At 48.8% G+C, this 18,969-nt stretch overlaps 1 protein-coding gene across 1 annotated transcript in view; it reads right to left on the bottom strand.

Moving 5' to 3' along the window:
- Positions 1-1,005: 1,005 nt before the first annotated feature.
- The window catches only part of SLC2A4RG (SLC2A4 regulator), a 37,443-nt gene continuing 19,479 nt past the window's right edge, over positions 1,006-18,969 (bottom strand). The window contains exons 3-9 of the mRNA XM_029612511.1: positions 13,400-13,509; positions 12,761-13,002; positions 11,648-11,736; positions 10,548-10,809; positions 10,366-10,449; positions 9,923-10,044; positions 1,006-3,787 (exon numbers count right to left, since the gene is read on the bottom strand). Of these exons, the coding sequence (XP_029468371.1) occupies positions 3,676-3,787; positions 9,923-10,044; positions 10,366-10,449; positions 10,548-10,809; positions 11,648-11,736; positions 12,761-13,002; positions 13,400-13,509 (1,021 nt within the window). The 3' untranslated portion in view covers positions 1,006-3,675. The remainder of the gene's footprint in view (positions 3,788-9,922; positions 10,045-10,365; positions 10,450-10,547; positions 10,810-11,647; positions 11,737-12,760; positions 13,003-13,399; positions 13,510-18,969) is intronic.

Raw genomic sequence — 18,969 nt, 5'->3', positions numbered from 1 at the left:
TTCAGAGCAACAGTGGCTTGCTTGCAGGTGGCTGAGCTGTTCTCTTTCAGGCCAATGCAATACCATGTGCTGGCCACGGCTCAACACGTGATTGGACACGCATCCATAACCCCTCATGCAAAAACAGGGGTTAGTGCATCCAAAATGCACATTCACCTGAGCCCGTAGTTAATAGCACTCATCACTTGTAAATTCACATTGATGAGGCTATTAGCTATTTCCCCGCCGCAAAAAAAAAAAATATATATATGTGCACTCACATTTTACATTTTTACCCTCAAAAATGAACGCTTGCCCCAGCGCAGGTGTTAATTCTTGAGGGCCCAAAAAAATTTACAGAAAAGCAGAAACTACTGCTTTTCCATAGTTCCTCCAACTTAATATCGTGGCTGTGCATACATAAGGAAAATGGATGCTTATAAAATTCAGCATCTGTTTCCTAATCCGCTGACAGCCACCTCTCCTAGGCACCTGCTGCCGAGGAGGTGCTAGGGGCACACAGTTTCCCCTAGCGCCTCCTTTTTACCGTGGTAGCCCATTTAAATATAACATCGGGCACCCCAGATAGGTGCATCGGCGCACCTTAGGAGAGTGCGCGCCTGTTTTCCGCATGCTGATCTTGCCTCAGTGTATGTTTGTGTATCCGGCCCTCGATGCCAGCAGCCCAGCCTTACTCCTCTGGTTCCACACACACACACACTCCGTTCCCTTTTGTAAACACCCGGAGATGTTATCTCCCACTTTAGAGTGCAGGTAAAGGCCAGCTCTGTCCCATGTCCTTCCTTTAGACCTGAGGTGGGCAATTCTGGTCCTCCAGTGGCTGCAAACCAGTTGGGTTTTCAGGATATCACTAATGAATATACATGAGAGTTTCTATGCAAATCTATTTCATGCATATTTATTAGGGAAATCCTGAAAACCTGACTGGAATTGCCCACCCCTGCCTTCTACCCAGCACGGGCTTGGTAAGCGCATCTGCCCTGTGTTTCAAATCACCTCAGAACATTCTGAAAAAAATCTTTATTCTGTATATTTCATAAAGAATTCAAAATTCACTCATTCATTGGCACATGTTGCAGAACAGTAGAAAATCCAAACGCGGTGTGCAAAACAAGCCCCAGGTTAGCACAAGGCCATGCCTGCCACGTGGGTGACGGCGTGACACAGCGTCCTTCCACTCGGCCACGACACACCACGCTCCCGCACGCGCCTGAAGCCCCGCCCAAAAGTGCAACATTTCATTCCTTTAAAAAGTTTGTTTTTTCCTGGCACAGGAAAGGTTTCGTTAATGTGACTTTTGGTTTTGTTTAAGGAAAAATAAAAACATTTTACAATACCTTCAAAACCACCCCCCCTGAAAGATTTTCCTTTGGAATGTTTTATATAAAAGTGATCTGAAGGCCTGGCCTTGTCTGTTACAGCTGCACGCATCTGATTTCCTAATCGTGGGTGCTGCTGAACAAGACTGACTTTTCTTTTAACAACACAGGGCATAGTGAAAATAGAAGGGGATGTAATGTCAGTCGACCGTGAAACAACACTGTCTTTACCTTACAAAAATAACTCAGCCTCTGCTTCGCTTTCACGGAAAATATATTTCATACATGGAGAAGGCATAAGCTGGTTCAGTTTTTCTATCTGTTTGGGAGTCTGTCCCTCTGTCTGCTAGGGTGTGCTTTAGAAAGCAGAGGATCCCAACTCTCTCTTCAGTTTTTGCAAGTCTCCCAGTGGCTGGAAGCAGGCTGACAGCCGTTGCCCTTTGGGGATCGCTGTGGCTGTCTCTCTGTTCTCCCCCATCTCACCTGGAGCAAGTTATAACATGGCTCGGACTATTATTCAGACATTTACATTGGCCAGAAATGCTTCCTGAATCAGCTGAAGTGCTGCACCTAAGCAACCCCAAACGTCTCCTGCCTACAGCTGTGGAGGCAATTAACTAAGATTGCCCTGACTAATGTAAGTGCTGCTCTCCCTTCTCCCCTCCGGAGATGCCATGCAGCGCTTATTAGCCTGGGCCCGGGGTGGAGCTTGGACGTGGCCAGGGTTAGAGAGAGCAGATTGGATCTCTCGGCCTCCTTCGCTAGCTCCTGGGGGACGAGGCCTCTGCTCCTTAACAGGGCAGGAAGGCACCGCGACAGAAGGATCGGAGCCGTTACAGGTTTTCCTAATCCAGCAGGAAATCCTAGCTGTGCTTCAGCTCTAAAGCAGGTTAGGCAGCTGCGGCCTCAGCTTAGCTGGGGCCAAGAGCCTCTCCTACCTTTCAGCCGAGCGGGTGTGAACTGATGCCATCCCTCTCCGCTGCTTTGGGCAAAATCACCACCCACTTTATAAAGTGATTGGCCGGTGCATTGTGATGTGCAGCTGGGCGGGAAGGCAATCCTTTAAGTGCTGTATTCACTCCCAACTCAGCAGCCTCAATTCCAACACCATGTGTGATGCCTCCACCCTCTGGCCGTTTATAAAATTAGAAGCCTTGGAGCCTGACCTTACCAGCTCCGTGCTGATACAACAGCAACGATCAATAGCCCCAGCCAGTCCATCCCAACCTTAAAAGCAACAGTCCTCAAAAATGTTTTAAATGTTCATACAATGCCATTCGCTCTAGGCCGACAGCTTAAAAGATATTTACAAAAAGAGTTAGAAAAGCTTGCATTGATGTTCACACGTGTACATGCACAGAGACGTGCACCTATGTACATGCAGATACACGTGCATGTACACACAGAGCTAGGGCTCATTTTGGTGACCTAGAAACGTTTGCGCTATGGTGTTTGGTCGCTCGGTAGAGCAAGCTCCAGTAAGCAAGAACGCCTTCCATTTCTCAGCAGATAAGAAAACCGAAAAGCATTCAGGAAAATGAAGGCTCTACCTTTCTGCTCTCACACCACCGTCAATTAGAAAAAAATGACTCTCTCCCCCTCTTTAAAATCCAATTTTTAACACAACTGCCTGTGCAAGTTGATGCTTTTGTCGCATGTAGCACTGCTCCCCATGGTTGCTGAGGCTCCTTTGCGTGCAAGGATGCTCCCCCTGCGCGTGCATCAGGAAACCGCTGTGGAGAATGTGCGCAGCTGCTCCGTGTTTGCTTACACCCAGGTTCCTGCCCGTGAGCTACCTTTAACAATTCACATTCAGCTCAGTGGTTGTAAGAACAGGCTGTCTGCTCTTCCCTTAATAAAACAAAAAATAAAAAGTCTTAAGTGCAACCCCCATTGCCCGTTGTGAACATTATACAAAAAGAGGATCTTTAAAATGCAACCCTGGCCTGCCCTGCGAGCATTCGGCTCAGCTTTATGTGCACACCCACCTTCACGCCTGCTCCCGCAGTAAAGTTAAAAACTGCTGCAGCCTGGCTGCGTGGCAGATTGCAAGGCCTCCCTCCCCGCTGGGTGCACGGGTGCAGCAACGGCCAGGATCCAGCCCAAATAGCTTATCTTGCAAGGAAAAAAAAACACTCCCCCTATAAAACGTTTCCTTATCAAACATGGTCCGGAGGCAAAAGTCTAAAACTTTGTAAAAAGAGGAGGAAGGCGTCCCGTATAAAAGAATGAAATGGTGGTGTGGATGCGATTCCTGCTGCTGGCGAGGAAAGGCTGGATCTTAGCGCAGGTGGCTGCTTCCTTCTCGGCACCGTGCTGGCAGCAGGCAGAGGGGTACTGCCCCCCGGGGCAGGGCTCAGTCCGTGAATCGCTGGCACGCCTTCTTCCAGCGGCAAGCCGTGCACCACATATCCCGGTTCTCCATGCCGTACACCTTGCGACATTTCTTGGCTTCCCCACGGGGTTTCCTAGGAAGAAATGCAAGAGCAGGGAGAAGCTGAGTAAAGCCCGTGCCAGCAGGCACCAGGAGTATGAGGGAGGGGGGGGGTCTATTTAAATTACCCTCCCCCTCCCACACACTGCTATTCTGGCCCAGCACTGTGGCAGGATCTGATTTCTTATTGCAGCTTAAATGTTCAGGTATTCTCCCTCTGCTATGGAAGCCAGATCCCAAACTGAAAAGAAACAAGACTACACTGACCATAAGGAAAGGAAAAAAGTAATATCATCACCGACATTTCCTTCCTAGCCCTCGAAAGTGGCTTTCCCAGGCATTAGCAGTTACCTTTTACTTCTCTGCTGGCAGCTCTGCTTTCCCCAGAGCGGATTATAGGGAGGATGGGGGAAAATGGAGAAATTACTAACCTGATAATTTCATTTTCTTTAGTATAGCAGATGGACTCAGGACTAATGGGTATAGTGTACTCCTGATAGCGGTTGGAGAGAGATCAGATTTCAATCTGACGTCAGCCCCTATACATATACCCCTGCAGGACGCCATGCTCTTCAGTATTCTCCTCTAAAAGCAATCGTGGATATATGTGTCTCTGGATAATTTGATTAACTTTGTTTAACTTGAATAACTTGATAAATGTGATTAACTTGAACTGGTTGACTTGGACTATAGCTGGAGACGGCCAGTACCCTCAACCGAGAAACGCCGACGCCCGGTAACTATGGGTGCCCTAGCTGAAGGGAAGCTTGGCTTACCCGTGCTTGTCTTGCTCTCGGGAATTGTCCCCGACGTTTTCGTGTATTGCAGCAGCCGTGGGCAGGATACTGAGTCCATCTGTCTACACGAAGGAAAACGAAATTATCAGGCAAGTAATTTCTCCATTTCGTAGCATGTAGCAGATGGATTCAGGACCAATGGGATGTACAAAAGCTACTCCCGAACCGGGTGGGAGGCTGCCCGTGGCCCACTTAGTACTGCCCTTACGAATGCTGTGTCCTCCCGAGCTTGAACATCCAGGCGATAGAACCTAGAGAAGGTATGACAGGAGGCCCATGTCACCGCCCAACAGATCTCGGTAGGTGACAGCATCTTAGTTTCCGCCCAGGTCACTGCCTGGGCTCTAGTGGAATGGGCCTTGACTTGTAGCGATGGAGGCTTGCCTGCCTCTATGTAGGCCGCCTTGATTACTTCTTTGATCCAGTGGGCTAGGGTTGCCCGTGAGGCTACTTCCCCTTGTTTCTTCCCACTGTGAAGGACGAAGAGGTGGTCCGTCTTTCGTACGGATTCCGACCTTTCCAGGTATTGGACTAGGAGTCTGCCGACGTTAAGGTGGCGAAGACGGCAATATTCTTCCGAGCCCTTATGCTCATCTGGAGATGGCAGCGAGATGGTTTGGTTTAGAGGGAAGTGAGAAACCACCTTTGGAAGGAAGGAGGGGACAGTGCATAGCTGTATGGATCCCAGTGTGAATCTGAGAAAAGGTTCCCGACAGGATAGTGCTTGAAGTTCGGAGATGCAACGGGCCGAACATATTGCCAATAGAAATGCAGTCTTCAAGGTTAGGAGTTGTAGGGACAGACCGCGGATAGGTCTGAAGGAGGCTCCTGCTAGGAAGTCTAGTTTAGATTGAGGTTCCATAGGGGTACCGGCCACCTTAAGTGTGGTCGGAGTTGCTTGACCCCTCTCAGGAAGCGGGACACATCTGGATGAGATGCTAGCTAATGCCTTCCACTTTGGTTCTGAAGCAGGCCAATGCGGCCACCTAAACCTTGATAGAGTTGAGGGACAACCCCTTCTGTAAGCCGTCCTGCAGGAATTTTGGCTGTCCGGGGAAGGACATCGTGGTCTTCGCACCAGGCTTTGAATATTCCCCATATTCGTATATAGATTAGCGAGATGGAGAACTTGCATGCTCGGAGCAAGGTGTCAATCACCGCCCTCTAGTATCCGCTCTTCTTCAGGCGTGTTCTCTCAATGGCCAGACCGAAAAGGAGAATAGAGTTGGGTCTTCGTGGAGGATCAGGCCTTGCTGGAGCAGATTCCTGTGAGGAGGTAGGGGGAGAGGGCTCCCCGTCAAGAGTCTTCGCATGTCTGCGTACCATGGCCTTCTTGGCCAGTCCGGGGCGACTAGAAGTACTAGCCCCCTGTGGAGTTCTTTCTTGCGGATGGATCCCGCCCAGTAGTGGCCACGGGGGAAGGTGTATAGCTGGTCTTCCCGTGGCCAGGTCTGGGCGAGGGCATCGATCCCTTGGGATTGTGGTTCTCGTCTGCGACTGAAGAAGTTGGGAACGCGGGCATTGGACCCATGACTGGGGTTCTCTAGTGGTTTACTATCAAGTGGAAGGCTGTGGTCAACAGCATCCATTCCCCTGGGTCTAGACTTCTCTGCTGAGGTAGTCCGCAGTAACGTTGTCTTTTCCCATGATGTGGGCAGCTGAGATCCCTTGTAGGTTTGCTTCTGCCCATGCCATTAGGGGATCTATTTCCAGGGACACCTGTTGGCTTCTGGTTCCTCCCTGGCGGTTGATGTAGGCAACTGTTGTGGCGTTGTCCGACATGACTGACAGATTTGCCCCGGAGTCTGTGGCTGAACCATAGGCAGGCTAGTCTGACCACCCGGGCTTCCAGTCGATTGATGTTCCTCCCCGACTCTTCCTTGTCCCATTGCCCCTGGGCTCCCCACCCTCGTAGGCTTGCATCCGTGGTGAGCAAAATCCAGGTCGGTGGGGATAGCCTTACTCCCTTGCTTAGATGGTCTTCTTGAAGCCACCATTGGAGCTGGTTCCGCACTTACTCCGGGAGCTGGAGGTGAACGGAGTAGTCCTGGGACATAGAGTTCCATCGTGACAGTAGGAAGCGCTGTAGCGGTCGCATGTGAGCTCTTGCCCTTGGGACCACTTCAAGGGTTGATGTCATGAGGCCGAGGACTTGGAGGTAGTCCCATACTTTGGGGACCAGCAGGTTTTGCAGTTGGTTCATCAGTTTTTTTCTTCTTGTAAGAGGAAGGACGACCATGTCTTGTTTGGTGTCAAACCGGACTCCCAGGTATTCTAGAGATTTGGGAGGGCTGCAGACCGCTCTTGTTTGTGTTGACGACCCACCTGAGGTTCTCCAGTAGAGAGTCTTGACTCTGGTGGTCGCCTGATGACTTTCCTCTGGAGATTTTGCCCTGATCAGCCAATCGTCCAGATATGGATGTGACGAGGATTCCTTCTTTCCTCAGTGTCGCCACCACTACAACCATGATTTTGGTGAACGTCCGGGGGGCTGTGGCTAGCCCGAAGGGTAGCACCCGGAACTGGTAGTGGTAGTCCAGGATCGTGAAGCATAGGAAGCGCTGTTCGTGATGGACCGGAATGTGCAGGTAGGCTTCTGACAGGTCCAGGGATGTAAGGAATTCTCCCGGCTGTATCGCCCTTATGACTGAGCGCAGGGTTTCCATGCGGAAGTGTTTTACCCTCAGGTAGAGGTTGACCGACCTGAAGTCCAGTATGGGCCGGAATGTTCCCTCTTTCTTGGGGACAATAAAATGGATGGAATAGTGCCCAGTATTTTGTTGTTGCGTGGGCACCAGCATTACGGCCTTTAGGGCGAGCAATTTGGCCAATGTGGTTTCCACTGCCGCCCTCTTGGAGGGTGCGTGGCAAGGAGATTTCACAAACTTGTCCGGAGGAATGTTGTGGAAGTCCAGATAGTATCCCTCTCGAATGATGGTTAGGACCCACTTGTCTGTTGTTATCTTGACCCATCTTTGGTAGTTTGGGCAAACCTGCCCCCTATGGCTTCTTCCTGTGGATGGGTCAGCTGATTCTCATTGTGGGGTGTGAATGGGGCCTGGGCCAGAGCCAGCTCCCCTCTTGTCGTGTTTGTGCTAAAAGGACTGGCCCCTGCCTGCCGGGCGAGGTGCTTGATATGTACTCTTGTAGGGTCTAAAATGCTGTGATCCTCTGCCCTTAGGTAATCGGGGAGAGAGATATTGGCTTCTTTTGTTCTTGTCTTCCGATTGAGGTACTGGAGATTCGCCCCATTTGTCAGTTAACTTCTCCTGCTCACTTCCGAACAGGAGGGCTCCTTTAAAGAGCATTCTCGTGAGTTTCGTCTTGGAAGTTGCATCAGCTGACCAGCTTCGGAACCAGAGTTGCCTTCTGGCTGCCACTATGGATGAGACACGCACCAGGTCAGATGTCACTGGTTCTAGTGCATTGACTGGCGTGGTAGCGTTCCTGGTCATTGATAAGCAGGCGCGTGTCACCACGGCACAGCAGGCCACAATCTGCAGCGACATGGCTGATACGTTGAATGACTGTTTAAGGATGGATTCCTGATGTCTGTCCTGGGCATCCTTGAGTGCCTCCCTCCCTCGACTCGAAAGGTAGTGCGCTTTGTGACCGCGCAGACCATGGCGTCCACTTTGGGGAACACCAGGAGGTCTTTGGCTGAAGGTTCCAGTGGATATAGGGCTTCCAGGGCCCGCCCCCCTTTGAAACTGGCCTCCGGAGCATCCCATTCCAAGTCTATCAGCTGTTGTACGGTTTGCAGCAAAGGGAAATGGCGGGAGGCCTGACGGAGCCCGTCTAGGAGAGGGTTCGTCTTTGGTTCCCCTGTGGCACTTGTGTCTGGGACGGCAAGCTCCTTCAAGCTGAGAGACACAAGATCTGGTAGCTTGTCTTTGGAGAAGAAGCGCCTCACGGTTCGGTAAGGTTCCATTCCTGGAGGGATTTCCCCTTCCTCCAGGGAGTCTTGATCCTTGTCTGAGGTGTCCGTGTCCCCTATGGTGAGACTTTTGGCCGGGTGGGGGTGGGGGGGGGCAAGGGTCCTCTGGTGGAGGATGTGTCTGTGTCATCGGTGGCGGTTGCATGTGGACAAAGGTGTGTAGACCCTTAAAGAATTCTACCCAGGAGAAGGATCCTGGGTCTAGATTGAAAACCGCTGCGTTCCCAAGGAACCCAATTCGAGGGAGAGTCGTGCTGGGGATAGAGAGGTCCGGGGTACTATCGGTGGATCCGGATTCCTGTACTGGCTGGGGAGGGCCTTGTCCAGGTTCTCCCAGGGCCTGCTTGCACTGTACACACAATGCCGGGGCCTCCTCCTGCTGCGCAGCTCTTGTGTGACAGGCTGGGCAGAGGGCGTGTGCCTTGGTTTTGTGTGCATAGGTAGTTGAAACCTCGGTCTGTGCATTTAAAGTGCGCGCCAGGAGGCTTAGTTATGCGCTCTGTGTGCGCCAAAGATGCACGTGTCGACCGGGATGTGCACTCACTGAGATACGCGAGCTGCTGTGCTCACAGCCTTGTGAGCCCGGCACAGTTGTGCGCGTAGCTGTGCGTACGGCACCTATGCGCATAAGCAACTTGTGCGCCCGGCTTGTCTCTGTGCGCACGGTTCAGTTAGGTGGACAGAGCGGTGACCAAGGCGAAATGGCGTCAGCGACCACGCAAGCAAGATGGCGACCACCCCGCAGGGTCTCCATGTGGGAGGGACCTTGTGGCCGATTGGGGTCTAGCCCTGACTGGGTTGATCAAGCCGATGGCACAGACGCCAGCTGGCGATCTGTGCAGCTATTCGAGCCTCGGAGACCGGAGACTTTTAGGACGTTTTCTACCTTACCTTGTCTCAGCGTTTCCTGGTCTCGTTCCGGGCGGTCTCCAGCTGCGAGGGGGAGAGGGAAAAGTACCTTCACCGCTGCGCTCTGTATTGCACCCGCTGCCTCTCAGCCGCGCCCGTTGCCGGGGGCTAAGTCCATGCCAGGAACCGGCTGTCGGACCAAGGTCTACCTCTGAGGGATCGTGGAAATCACCTCAGGAATCTCGACTGGGGGAGGGACCCGTAGGTATCACTGCAGGAGAGCAGGGCTCGTCTGTGGAGGTAAGATTTTCTTCTTTTTTTTATCTCTTTGGTTAGAATACTCTAACGCTGTGCAAGCGAGTGTAGAGTCCCAAACTGCTATGGAGACGAAGGAATACTGAGGAGCTGCACTTCCTGCAGGGGTCTATGTACTAGAGCTGATGTCAGATTAAAATCTGATCCGTCTCCAACTGCTATCAGGAGCACACTATACCCACTGGTCCTGAGTCCATCTGCCACACGCTAGGAAAGAGTGCCCAGTGATGGCTCTGGGTCTGCCTGGTACCAGTAGGATGTGTATACGCACCTGCTCCCTAAAGCTGGCTTTGGCACAGAGATCACGGTTGAAGGGGGTTTGAGGACACTTGGCTGGGGAACCTGAGGTTGTTTTTCTCTGATACCCACAGTGCGAATCTGAGCAAGGCAGCCCTGCAGAAAAGAAAAAAAAAAGAGTAAGATCCTTGTCCTGAAGCCACATAGCTGAAGCAAAGCAAAGAACTGCCTAATACTCTCCCCCTCAGACAGACACTCTTCCCCCTCACTTAGCCCCATGCTGCAGGCTCTCTCTCTTACTACCTCCTCAAACCCACATGGAGGAGCCCCTCCAGAGCAGGGCAGGCTGGAGCCAGGGCATTTGCCTAAGAATGATTCTGGTGACCTTTACAGAAGTGATGAGCATTCATTTTATTCTGCAAATCACATCTAGAGAGATGAAAGAGAGAAACTAGTAAAGTGTTGTAAGATACTCACTGGAGAACTCTTCAATAGAACAGGAGGTGGTTGCCAGGAGAAGCTGAAACCGGAGCCAGCACAAATACTGATGGGGGAGAGAGCCTGTAGCAAAATCAGATCAAGTCCATCAATGCAGAGAATTTATAGCCGGAATGGATCTCTCGCCTCAGCACAGACCGGCTTCAAGTTTCCATGCTCACCTGATAGGCATGGTCACTGTGCACGTGGCACAGTGTGGTTGGTGCCGAATGGCTAAGTGAAGACACCAAAGGTACCTCTGGCGTCTCTGCTGCCGGCTGGGTCCCCTGCGTTTCTGGGAGGGGGAATGCTGGAGGTGCAGAGGAGGTGGGAGACATTGGTGCCAGGCTGGAAAGGCCATCGGTCAGCGAATCCACATTAATGTCAATCTCCGTGTAATAGAAATCTTCTTCTCCGTCACTCTGCTCAAGATCTGCCTTCCGGCTTTAAGAGAGAGACCAATGTTAGAGTTAATACAAACTCAGAAATGGCCTTATTGCAAATTGTTTATGGCTCACTCATAACTTTGAGCAATTCTAAGTGAGGAAGAATCACATAAATATTTAAAATGAAAAATCATTCACCTAAATGCTTGTGTACAAATAAGCACGATTGTATCTTTTTCATAATAGCTTAAGATCAGCCATCATGGGAAGTTCAGTGGTATTGCAATCCAGAACCAGGGCCCCACTACTGACAAAACACAAAGGCTTCCCCAACCACTGCTGGGTTGGGGAAGCCTTCGTGGGGAACCACTGCTAGTCCTCAGAGTGCATCCGACAACATGGTATACAGTACTGCAAGCTAGCATTTTGCAGAACCTTAAAACAAAACAATGATATTAAAAAAAATCCTTAAAACAAGTGGCAGCCAATGCAGCTGCTACAAAACAGGCGACGCATGGTCCCGGTAGTCACAGGGAATAATGAGCCACGCAGCTGCATTTTGCATTAAACTGCAACACACCGCTTGGACTGCTTTTTCGGGAGGCCTTCATCCAGAGAATTACAATAGTCAGTGCGGTTACAAAAAGAGCCTGGACCACTGAACAGAAGACTTGAGCTGGTGCTATTTATCTAGATATGTCTTAGGCGTCTAGTCGAGCGCAATTTGAAGAGAGAGAACTAAGTTTTATACTGTTCCTCAAGTACTTTTTAAACCCCCCCTGACCCTTTCTTTTTTGAATCCATCTGCCCCGCCCCCACCCCCATCCCTCCTTCCTGCCCAATAGCTGGTGCAATCCTCATGCATGCTGCTATCTCCTCGCCATGAAGGAACCTACCCCAGGTGCAGGGCTCTGATGTGCTTCTGAATGCCCGTCGACGTGCTCAGCACCTTCCCACAATTCTTCCACAGACACTTGAACATCACCTTCACACCGAATTCTGCAGAAACGTTACAGGAAATTGTCACTCACAGATGCCTGCGTCCATGCTCTAGCTGCCACCTGCACCTCTCACACTGAGTATCTTATTTCTACCCTGGTGTACAGGCACACAACTCTCTGCCTCTAAAGAGCCTATCTTCTTTCCATTAAACTTGTAAATATCCAGGTACTTTACACCAATACAACAGCTCATACATGAATACATTAATCCAATGTTACCAGGAATAATCATAGCAAAACCAACACAGGCTCTGCAGTATGTAACAGTTTTAAGCAAATAATGATCCAGATCTGCGTTAGTCTTCTTCTCAAATATCTTTTGTCAATCAGCAAATGCCAGAGTAAACTACCAGGCTTTGGTTAAATTTCCTAAACTTTTAAGAAATTAGGTTGGTTGTTCATGGGTGTCGAGTGGCAGCGCAATTCATGGATTGGGCGCCTGAGAACTGAAAGTAAACCAAGGACTGGAGGAGATAACGGGGTTAGCAGGTTTGACAAACAGCTTGGAAGTCCCCTCCACTCAGCTTGAACAGCAAACAAAAGATCTTAAATCAAGTTCTTGGAACGAATGGAGCTCCCTCAACAATGGTGTTGTGTGATCCTATCTCCAGGCTCCAAAGATCACTGTCGCAACCGTATTGTGAAGTACCTGTAACTTTTTCAGTTAAGGAAAGGGTAATCCGGCAAGGAATGTTACAGTAATCAATATGTGACGGTATTAATGCAGACATCTGCCCAGGAAAGGCTGAAGTCATCAACTACAAGGCAAACGAAAGAAGAGAGCTTGCACAAGAGAAGAAACGTATTCTAGCGTATGTAATCCAACGTCTATCTTTACACGGATGATGAAACCACCTCCTTCAGCAGAATCACCGAACCCGCCATAAAACAGGAGCAGAGTTTAACTCACATCAAATTGCCTTGGATGTTAAGGAATTAACTCTCAACCTTCTCACAATTTGGTTTATGCATTTATTGTTTCTTGAAATCAGTAGGGCCCACTCCTACCTTTCTTTTCCGGGGAATAGGATCATCAAACAGGAAATGAGTGGCTTCCGGGTCCTCGATGCCTTCATCAGCTTGGGCAGGTAATGGGAAGGTCCTGCCGGCCTCCGTACACAGCGGTGGTGATGGTGTGGAAGGTATGGAGTGGTCGCTGGGCAGATCCCAGGTCCAGTCCCCACTGTTAGTGCTGCTGCTGTAACTGGACGACATCGCAGTGACTTCCTTCCACGTCTCAACACCAAGCTCTAGGGGAAACAAGTCAAGCACGAGTCATAACACAGCATTCATTCTTCACAATACGCATATTTGGGCAAAGACCATGGTAAGACTGATGTACGTTCTCAAAGCAAGCAAGCCAGTGAATACTCCCTGGGGCTAATTTTATTTATTTATATTCCGCTTTTCAGGCACTTCAAAGTGGATTACGCTCAGGTACTGCAGATCCTTCCCCAGAGGGCTCACAATCTGAGTGTGTACCCGAGGCACTGGAGAGTGAAGAGATTGGCCCAAGGTCACAAATAGCGGCAGTGGGATGTGACCCCCTGGCTTCCCTGTTTCTCACTCCCCTGCTCTGACCACTCCACTCCTTGTGGTGCATCACCTCCACAGCCTACAGGAGGAACCTGGATGGGTTACTAATACCTGTAGTGCAGGTGGCAGAAATCTGGCTTAGTACCACGGGACTGGTAGACAGGCTGGTTAGGACTGCGGCTGCCATAACTTCATCGATACCAGCCTGCTCCGACGGTTTCCTGAGAAGGAGAGAGGAGCGACAGTCACTTGCATGAGAGAGACACGAGAAATTCAGCATCAAGGCAAGGACCCCAAGGAGGAGCTGAGCCTTCAGATGAGAAAAACTAATTTCATCTGACAACATAAAAGCAAAATTAAACCAGCAAGCACGTGAGTACCAGAACCAGCACAAGTCCTGCCATTCCACCCCTCCAATCACCAGGGATCTCTTCACCCTTCCATTCCTCCCACTCCCGAGCTCCCTTCCCCCTCATTCTCCCCAGGATCGCTGCCCCTTGCCCTCTTAAGAGAAGGAAAGGTCTACACCGGGTGATTAAAAAAACAAACAGTTCTTACTGCTCATGGTAGGAGAGCAGAAGGTGGCAGCAAATACAGGACACCCCTGAGACATTTACAAAGTGATAATTCCGCTCCCTCCCTTTGCAGTCAGGCTAAGAGACTCTGAACCCCTCCTGTGCTCTCAGCTTGCTTTAGGATTTACGCCCCTTACTGCTTTGCTGCTGCTTTTGAGCTCCCACCTGTCTCTTGGCAAGCTGAGGGTTGCAGCACAGTGTTTACTTTGTAAGAAACTTGGCCCTCACCATGGGGAGTAGACTACAGCAAAACCAGATTTTTAAAAACTGTGTGTCTAAATTTGTCAGTCTGAGAGGTTATCAAGACAGCAGTGGGATTAAACAGTGTGAATGGAAGACCATATTGAATATATCTTCAATAGGTACTTCTCAAAGATGAGCACCAGCAGCAGCCATGGCTCTCACTTCACCTTTCACAAAGTCTGTGACTTACAGTCCTGCCCAGCTATAGCACTGTTGAATGCACTCAGCCAGCAAGTTAGATAAAGTACGCTTGGCAATCGCTACTCCTATCCCGTTGGGGATGAAGTAACCTGCCATCATCCTTGGAGACTTCAACCTACATGTTGACTCCACACCCCTCTCCCCCCCCCCCCAAGTGATGCCTTTCTGACTTCGCTACAACTAATAAATGGTCCCACACACAGAGCAGGGCACACCCTCGATCTCATCTTCACAAACAAACATTCTCATTCTCCTGCACCCTGGTAGCCTGGTCTGACCATTCTCTTATCAAAGCAGGCTTCAACATAATCAAAAACGGCAAGCCCTACTACAAAAAACAACCAAAACACAATCACATTTCGTAAGTCTTGCGCTAGGGATGACCTCATCACGGCCCTCACCACTGCCAGCGACAAACTAGACTTGACTGACGCAGACTCTGCTCTCTCGTCCTGCAACCAACTCACCAATAATATTTCCAATAACCTCTGCAACAAACAATTCAATCCTACTATTAACACAAAAAAAAAAACCATGGTACACCCCAGAGTTAAAAACCCTAAAGCACAACCTCAGAAAACAAGAAAAGACTTGGCGCAAAGACTCCTCTCCCTCCCAACTTGCCAAATACACACATCTCTTACACTTAAACCGAGCGAACACCCTCAAAACCAAACAAGATTTCCATGCTCAACGCATACATAACTACGATTTCAACCCCAAAGCCTTATTCAACTACGTTGCGGCCTTACAAAAATTTCCTCCCCACCCATGCCAGACAAACAAGCAGCAACGAAGTGCCAGGACTTAGCCCAATTTTTCCATGACAAAATTAAAAATATCATGACTCGCTTTCCCAACACCTCATCCCACTCCAAGACACTCATGACACCCCCTCAAGCCTCTAAACTCATTCGAAAACACTGCTCCCTCCAAAATAGAATCCATCCTAAGAAAAATGAAACCCTCATCTCACCCATCTGACACTATCCCCTCAAAACTCCTCCTCTCTGTTCCCAACGCCATAGCCCAACCACTAACTTTGGGCAAGTACAGAGAACCACCCTGTTGTGGAAGAATTGCATGGATTGAAGGATAATGGATGAGAGCTTGGAGTTCGCTGATTCTCCTAGCTGAAGTCACTACGACAAGGAACACCACCTTCCATGTCAAGTATTTTAGGGAAGCTGACTCCAGTGGCTCAAAGTGAGGCTTTATTAGTTGGGAAAGGACCACTCTTGAGATCCCACAGAACAGGTGGCTTTATACCAGAGCCTTGACATGCCAAAGACCTTTCATGAAATGAGATAGTGTTTGAGTAGAGATCAGTTTGCTGTGCATTTCAGTATCGTAAGCTGCTACAGTGCTAAGGTGCACTTGCACCAATGAGGTGCTTAGGCCCGAGTCGAAAAGATGGAGCAAGTATTTCAGCAGGTACTTAGGATCGCAAGAAAATGGGTCCAAAGCACTTTGATGACACAATTTGGAGTACCTGTTCGATTTGAAGACGAGGTTTCTTCTAGTTGAAGGTTTTCTAGATGAGACTAGTATATCCACAATCTGTTGGTAAGTTGAGATCAGCAATCACTGAGCACACAACATCCAAGCTACGAGTCTGAAGGCGGACAGGTTGGAATGATACAATGTCCTTTCCTCCTGAGTTAACAATGCAGAGTCCTTTCTTAGGTGAATGGGGAGGACTGCTGGAAAGTTGTACAAAATATGCATATCTCAAATCTGTTTGGGCTATACCAGGACTGAGGATCAAATTAGCACAGTCCTGAAGATCATTGTGCAATGTTCTTGTGGTAAGTGGCAATGGTGAAAAATGTACATGAGGCTTTGCCCCCACTTGAGGAGGAAAGTATTTTGAGCTAGTCTGATTGCTTGGCAGAACTGAGCAAAATGGATTTAGTTTTGTTTTCTGCTGTGATGCAAAAGGTCCACTGATGGTAGAACCCATAAGCTGAAGAGTGTGTGAGCCTCTGATTGCTGTAGAGACCACTTGTGTGGTTGAAATACTCTGCTGAGTCGATCTACCAGCATGCGGGAGATACCTGGCAGATTTCTAATTCCAAATATTTAGGGCTTCCTGGCAGAGGCAACAATGTCCTGTTCCTCCTTGCTTGGAGACCTGAAACATCACAACCTGGTCATCTGTTTCAATCAGGATGCTCTTTCCTTGAAGGAGATGTGCAAAGGTTGATAGAGCATATCTGATTGCTCTTAACTCTAGAAGATTGAGTTGCTAATGGCTCTTCTGAGGAGTCCAGTTGCCTTGTGTTCGAAGGGCTCCATGTATGCTTCCCAGCCTTTGGAAGAGACATCCACTGCTAGAACCACTTGATAAGGGAGTTAGCAAAGAGGGACTCTTCCTTTGAGAACTCAAGGATGTATCCAACACAACTCATGGTTGCTGTGTCACTGCAGATGACAGCAGTTGAGTGTATTGATCCCACTGTGCCCGAAAACCCCACTGACTGTAGCGGATGTGAAGACAGTTCAACAGAACCACATGGATGGCTGCTGCCATGTGACCAAGATCTAAAAGGAGCTGTTTGGCAAACATGCATAGAGGAGGTTGCATATGAGCAATGTCATCGTTTTGGCTATATAAAATCTATCCAAGCCCTGATGAATTTGAGTCACTGAGTGGACTCCCATGCTCAATTTCTCAAAGTTGATTAGGAAACCTAAGCAGTGTAGGAGAGCTAGGTCAAGTTCGGATAGAGGAGCTGAAGTTCCTCTTCATCCAGTCCTCACAACTGGGTTTATGCAAGCCAAACAGCAGATGAAGACAGAAAGCAACAGACTCGCTGATGTTACCTAATGTACTCCTGCACTGATATCAGCCTGCCAGTATCTCAGTATCCAGCAGATGATGGACATGCATTCAGGTTTTATAAACTTAGGCCTGCCAGGTTTGGGATGGGCTTAGGTGCTCCTGAGATGATAGTTAAGTCTCCCTCCCTCAGCTGAGCTACACCTAGTGTGCAAAATGTTCCTTGGCGTGGAAGGAAGTCTTCAAAGAGTTTGCCTTGCTGGGGGGCTCACCGTCTCAGTCTAGGGAGCTGGAAAGAGAATCACCCCATAGGGAAGGGATAGGTTAGAGGACCCCATGGAAGAAGATGAGCAGGTACCTCCTCCCCTATTTACTATCACTCTGGACTCGGTGGAAGTGTGCGAGTGTGGCTTTATCTGATCCTGGTGACGGCGTATATTTGTCTGCCCTTTCATGAGTGGAATTCTTTAAGGGCCTGCAAACTTTTTGTATGGGTCAAGGAAGCCCACATTAGTGGTCTGTAGCCAGATCTCCTCCGGAATCTCCTTCCTGCTGGGGCAAGAGACGCTCAGCGTGCCAGTATTCCTCTCCGGCATGGGTCAAGCTGCCAAAGAGGGGACATAGAGATAGGGAGGAAGAGGAGGAGGAGCAGGATTACTCTGATTGCGAACTCCTCGTCCACACCCCTATCCAGAGACAGTAGCTATCTGGACTGATTCAAGTGAAACTCCAAACTTTAGTGAAAAGGAAGATACAGTTATAATCACTATCTGGAGTGATCACAAAAAAGGGTTTGTGACAAGAGTGCCTGCAACTCCAAAATTTGCCACACTGAACACATGGCTTCATTGTCAGCAGACAACAAGGAAAGTTGCTTGAGGGAAAGAAAATTAGGTCCTGACTAAAACAGCCAGTACCAAATTAAGATCCCAAAGAGGTACAGGTGGCCTCAGAGATGTTCTAATATGTTTTGACTCCCTTCAAAAATCTAGAAACATCTGGGGTGAGGAAAACGTTTGATCCCAAATGTGTCCCCTATAGCAAGTTAGAGCTACTGCCTTCACTTTGAGTATTAAGGACCAACCACTTAAGCAAACCTTCTTGCAAAAATCACAGAATGAGAGGAAAAGATGCCCACAGGGACATGTCCATTCTAAGCACCAATTGTCAAAAATTCTCAAGACTTGCACATATGCCAAGAAGGAAGAAAACTTCCGAGCTCACAATAAGGTGATCATCATCACCTCTGTTGAGTATCCCCCTTTCAAGGGCCAAATAGTAAAACAAAACCAAATAGGGATTCTCACAGAAAATGACCCTAAAGCAGCAAATCCTTGCACATCGGCAACCACTACTGCATGTCTACCAACAGCTACTGAAGATCCGCATACCAAGGCCATTCTGGAGCCTCCAGAAGAACCAAGCACGTGTGTTAAGCTATCTTCTGTAGTGCTCTTCCTTTCATTGATTATAGAGGAAACATGTATGATACTCTATCCTGTGGCCACAGTTGTACTACGGTAGCATGTCAACTCCAATCACCAGAGGATCTCATCTGTAAAACCAATGGACTTTCATGTTCCTGCTGCTTGCCATCAAGTCCAACACAGGCTGCCCACATTGGGAGGCAATGAGTTGGAAAACATCATTTGCCAGAACCCATTCCCCCAGATCCAGAATGTAACCAAGATTATTTATTTATTTAATAATATTTCTGAATCACTTCACTGATTAGAAAAAAAATTGCTCGAAGCTATTTAAAACATTAAAAATAATTCCAAATGAAGTTTCAAAAAATAAGGAAATAAAAATACATAAACATCAAAATTAAAAATAAAACAAAATATTGAGAACTCAAATCAATCTGAATATTGTTGATG

This window comes from Rhinatrema bivittatum, chromosome 8, assembly GCF_901001135.1.
Source record: "Rhinatrema bivittatum chromosome 8, aRhiBiv1.1, whole genome shotgun sequence".
Classification (NCBI taxonomy): domain Eukaryota; kingdom Metazoa; phylum Chordata; class Amphibia; order Gymnophiona; family Rhinatrematidae; genus Rhinatrema; species Rhinatrema bivittatum.
This window is presented reverse-complemented; position numbering and strand designations above follow the sequence as displayed.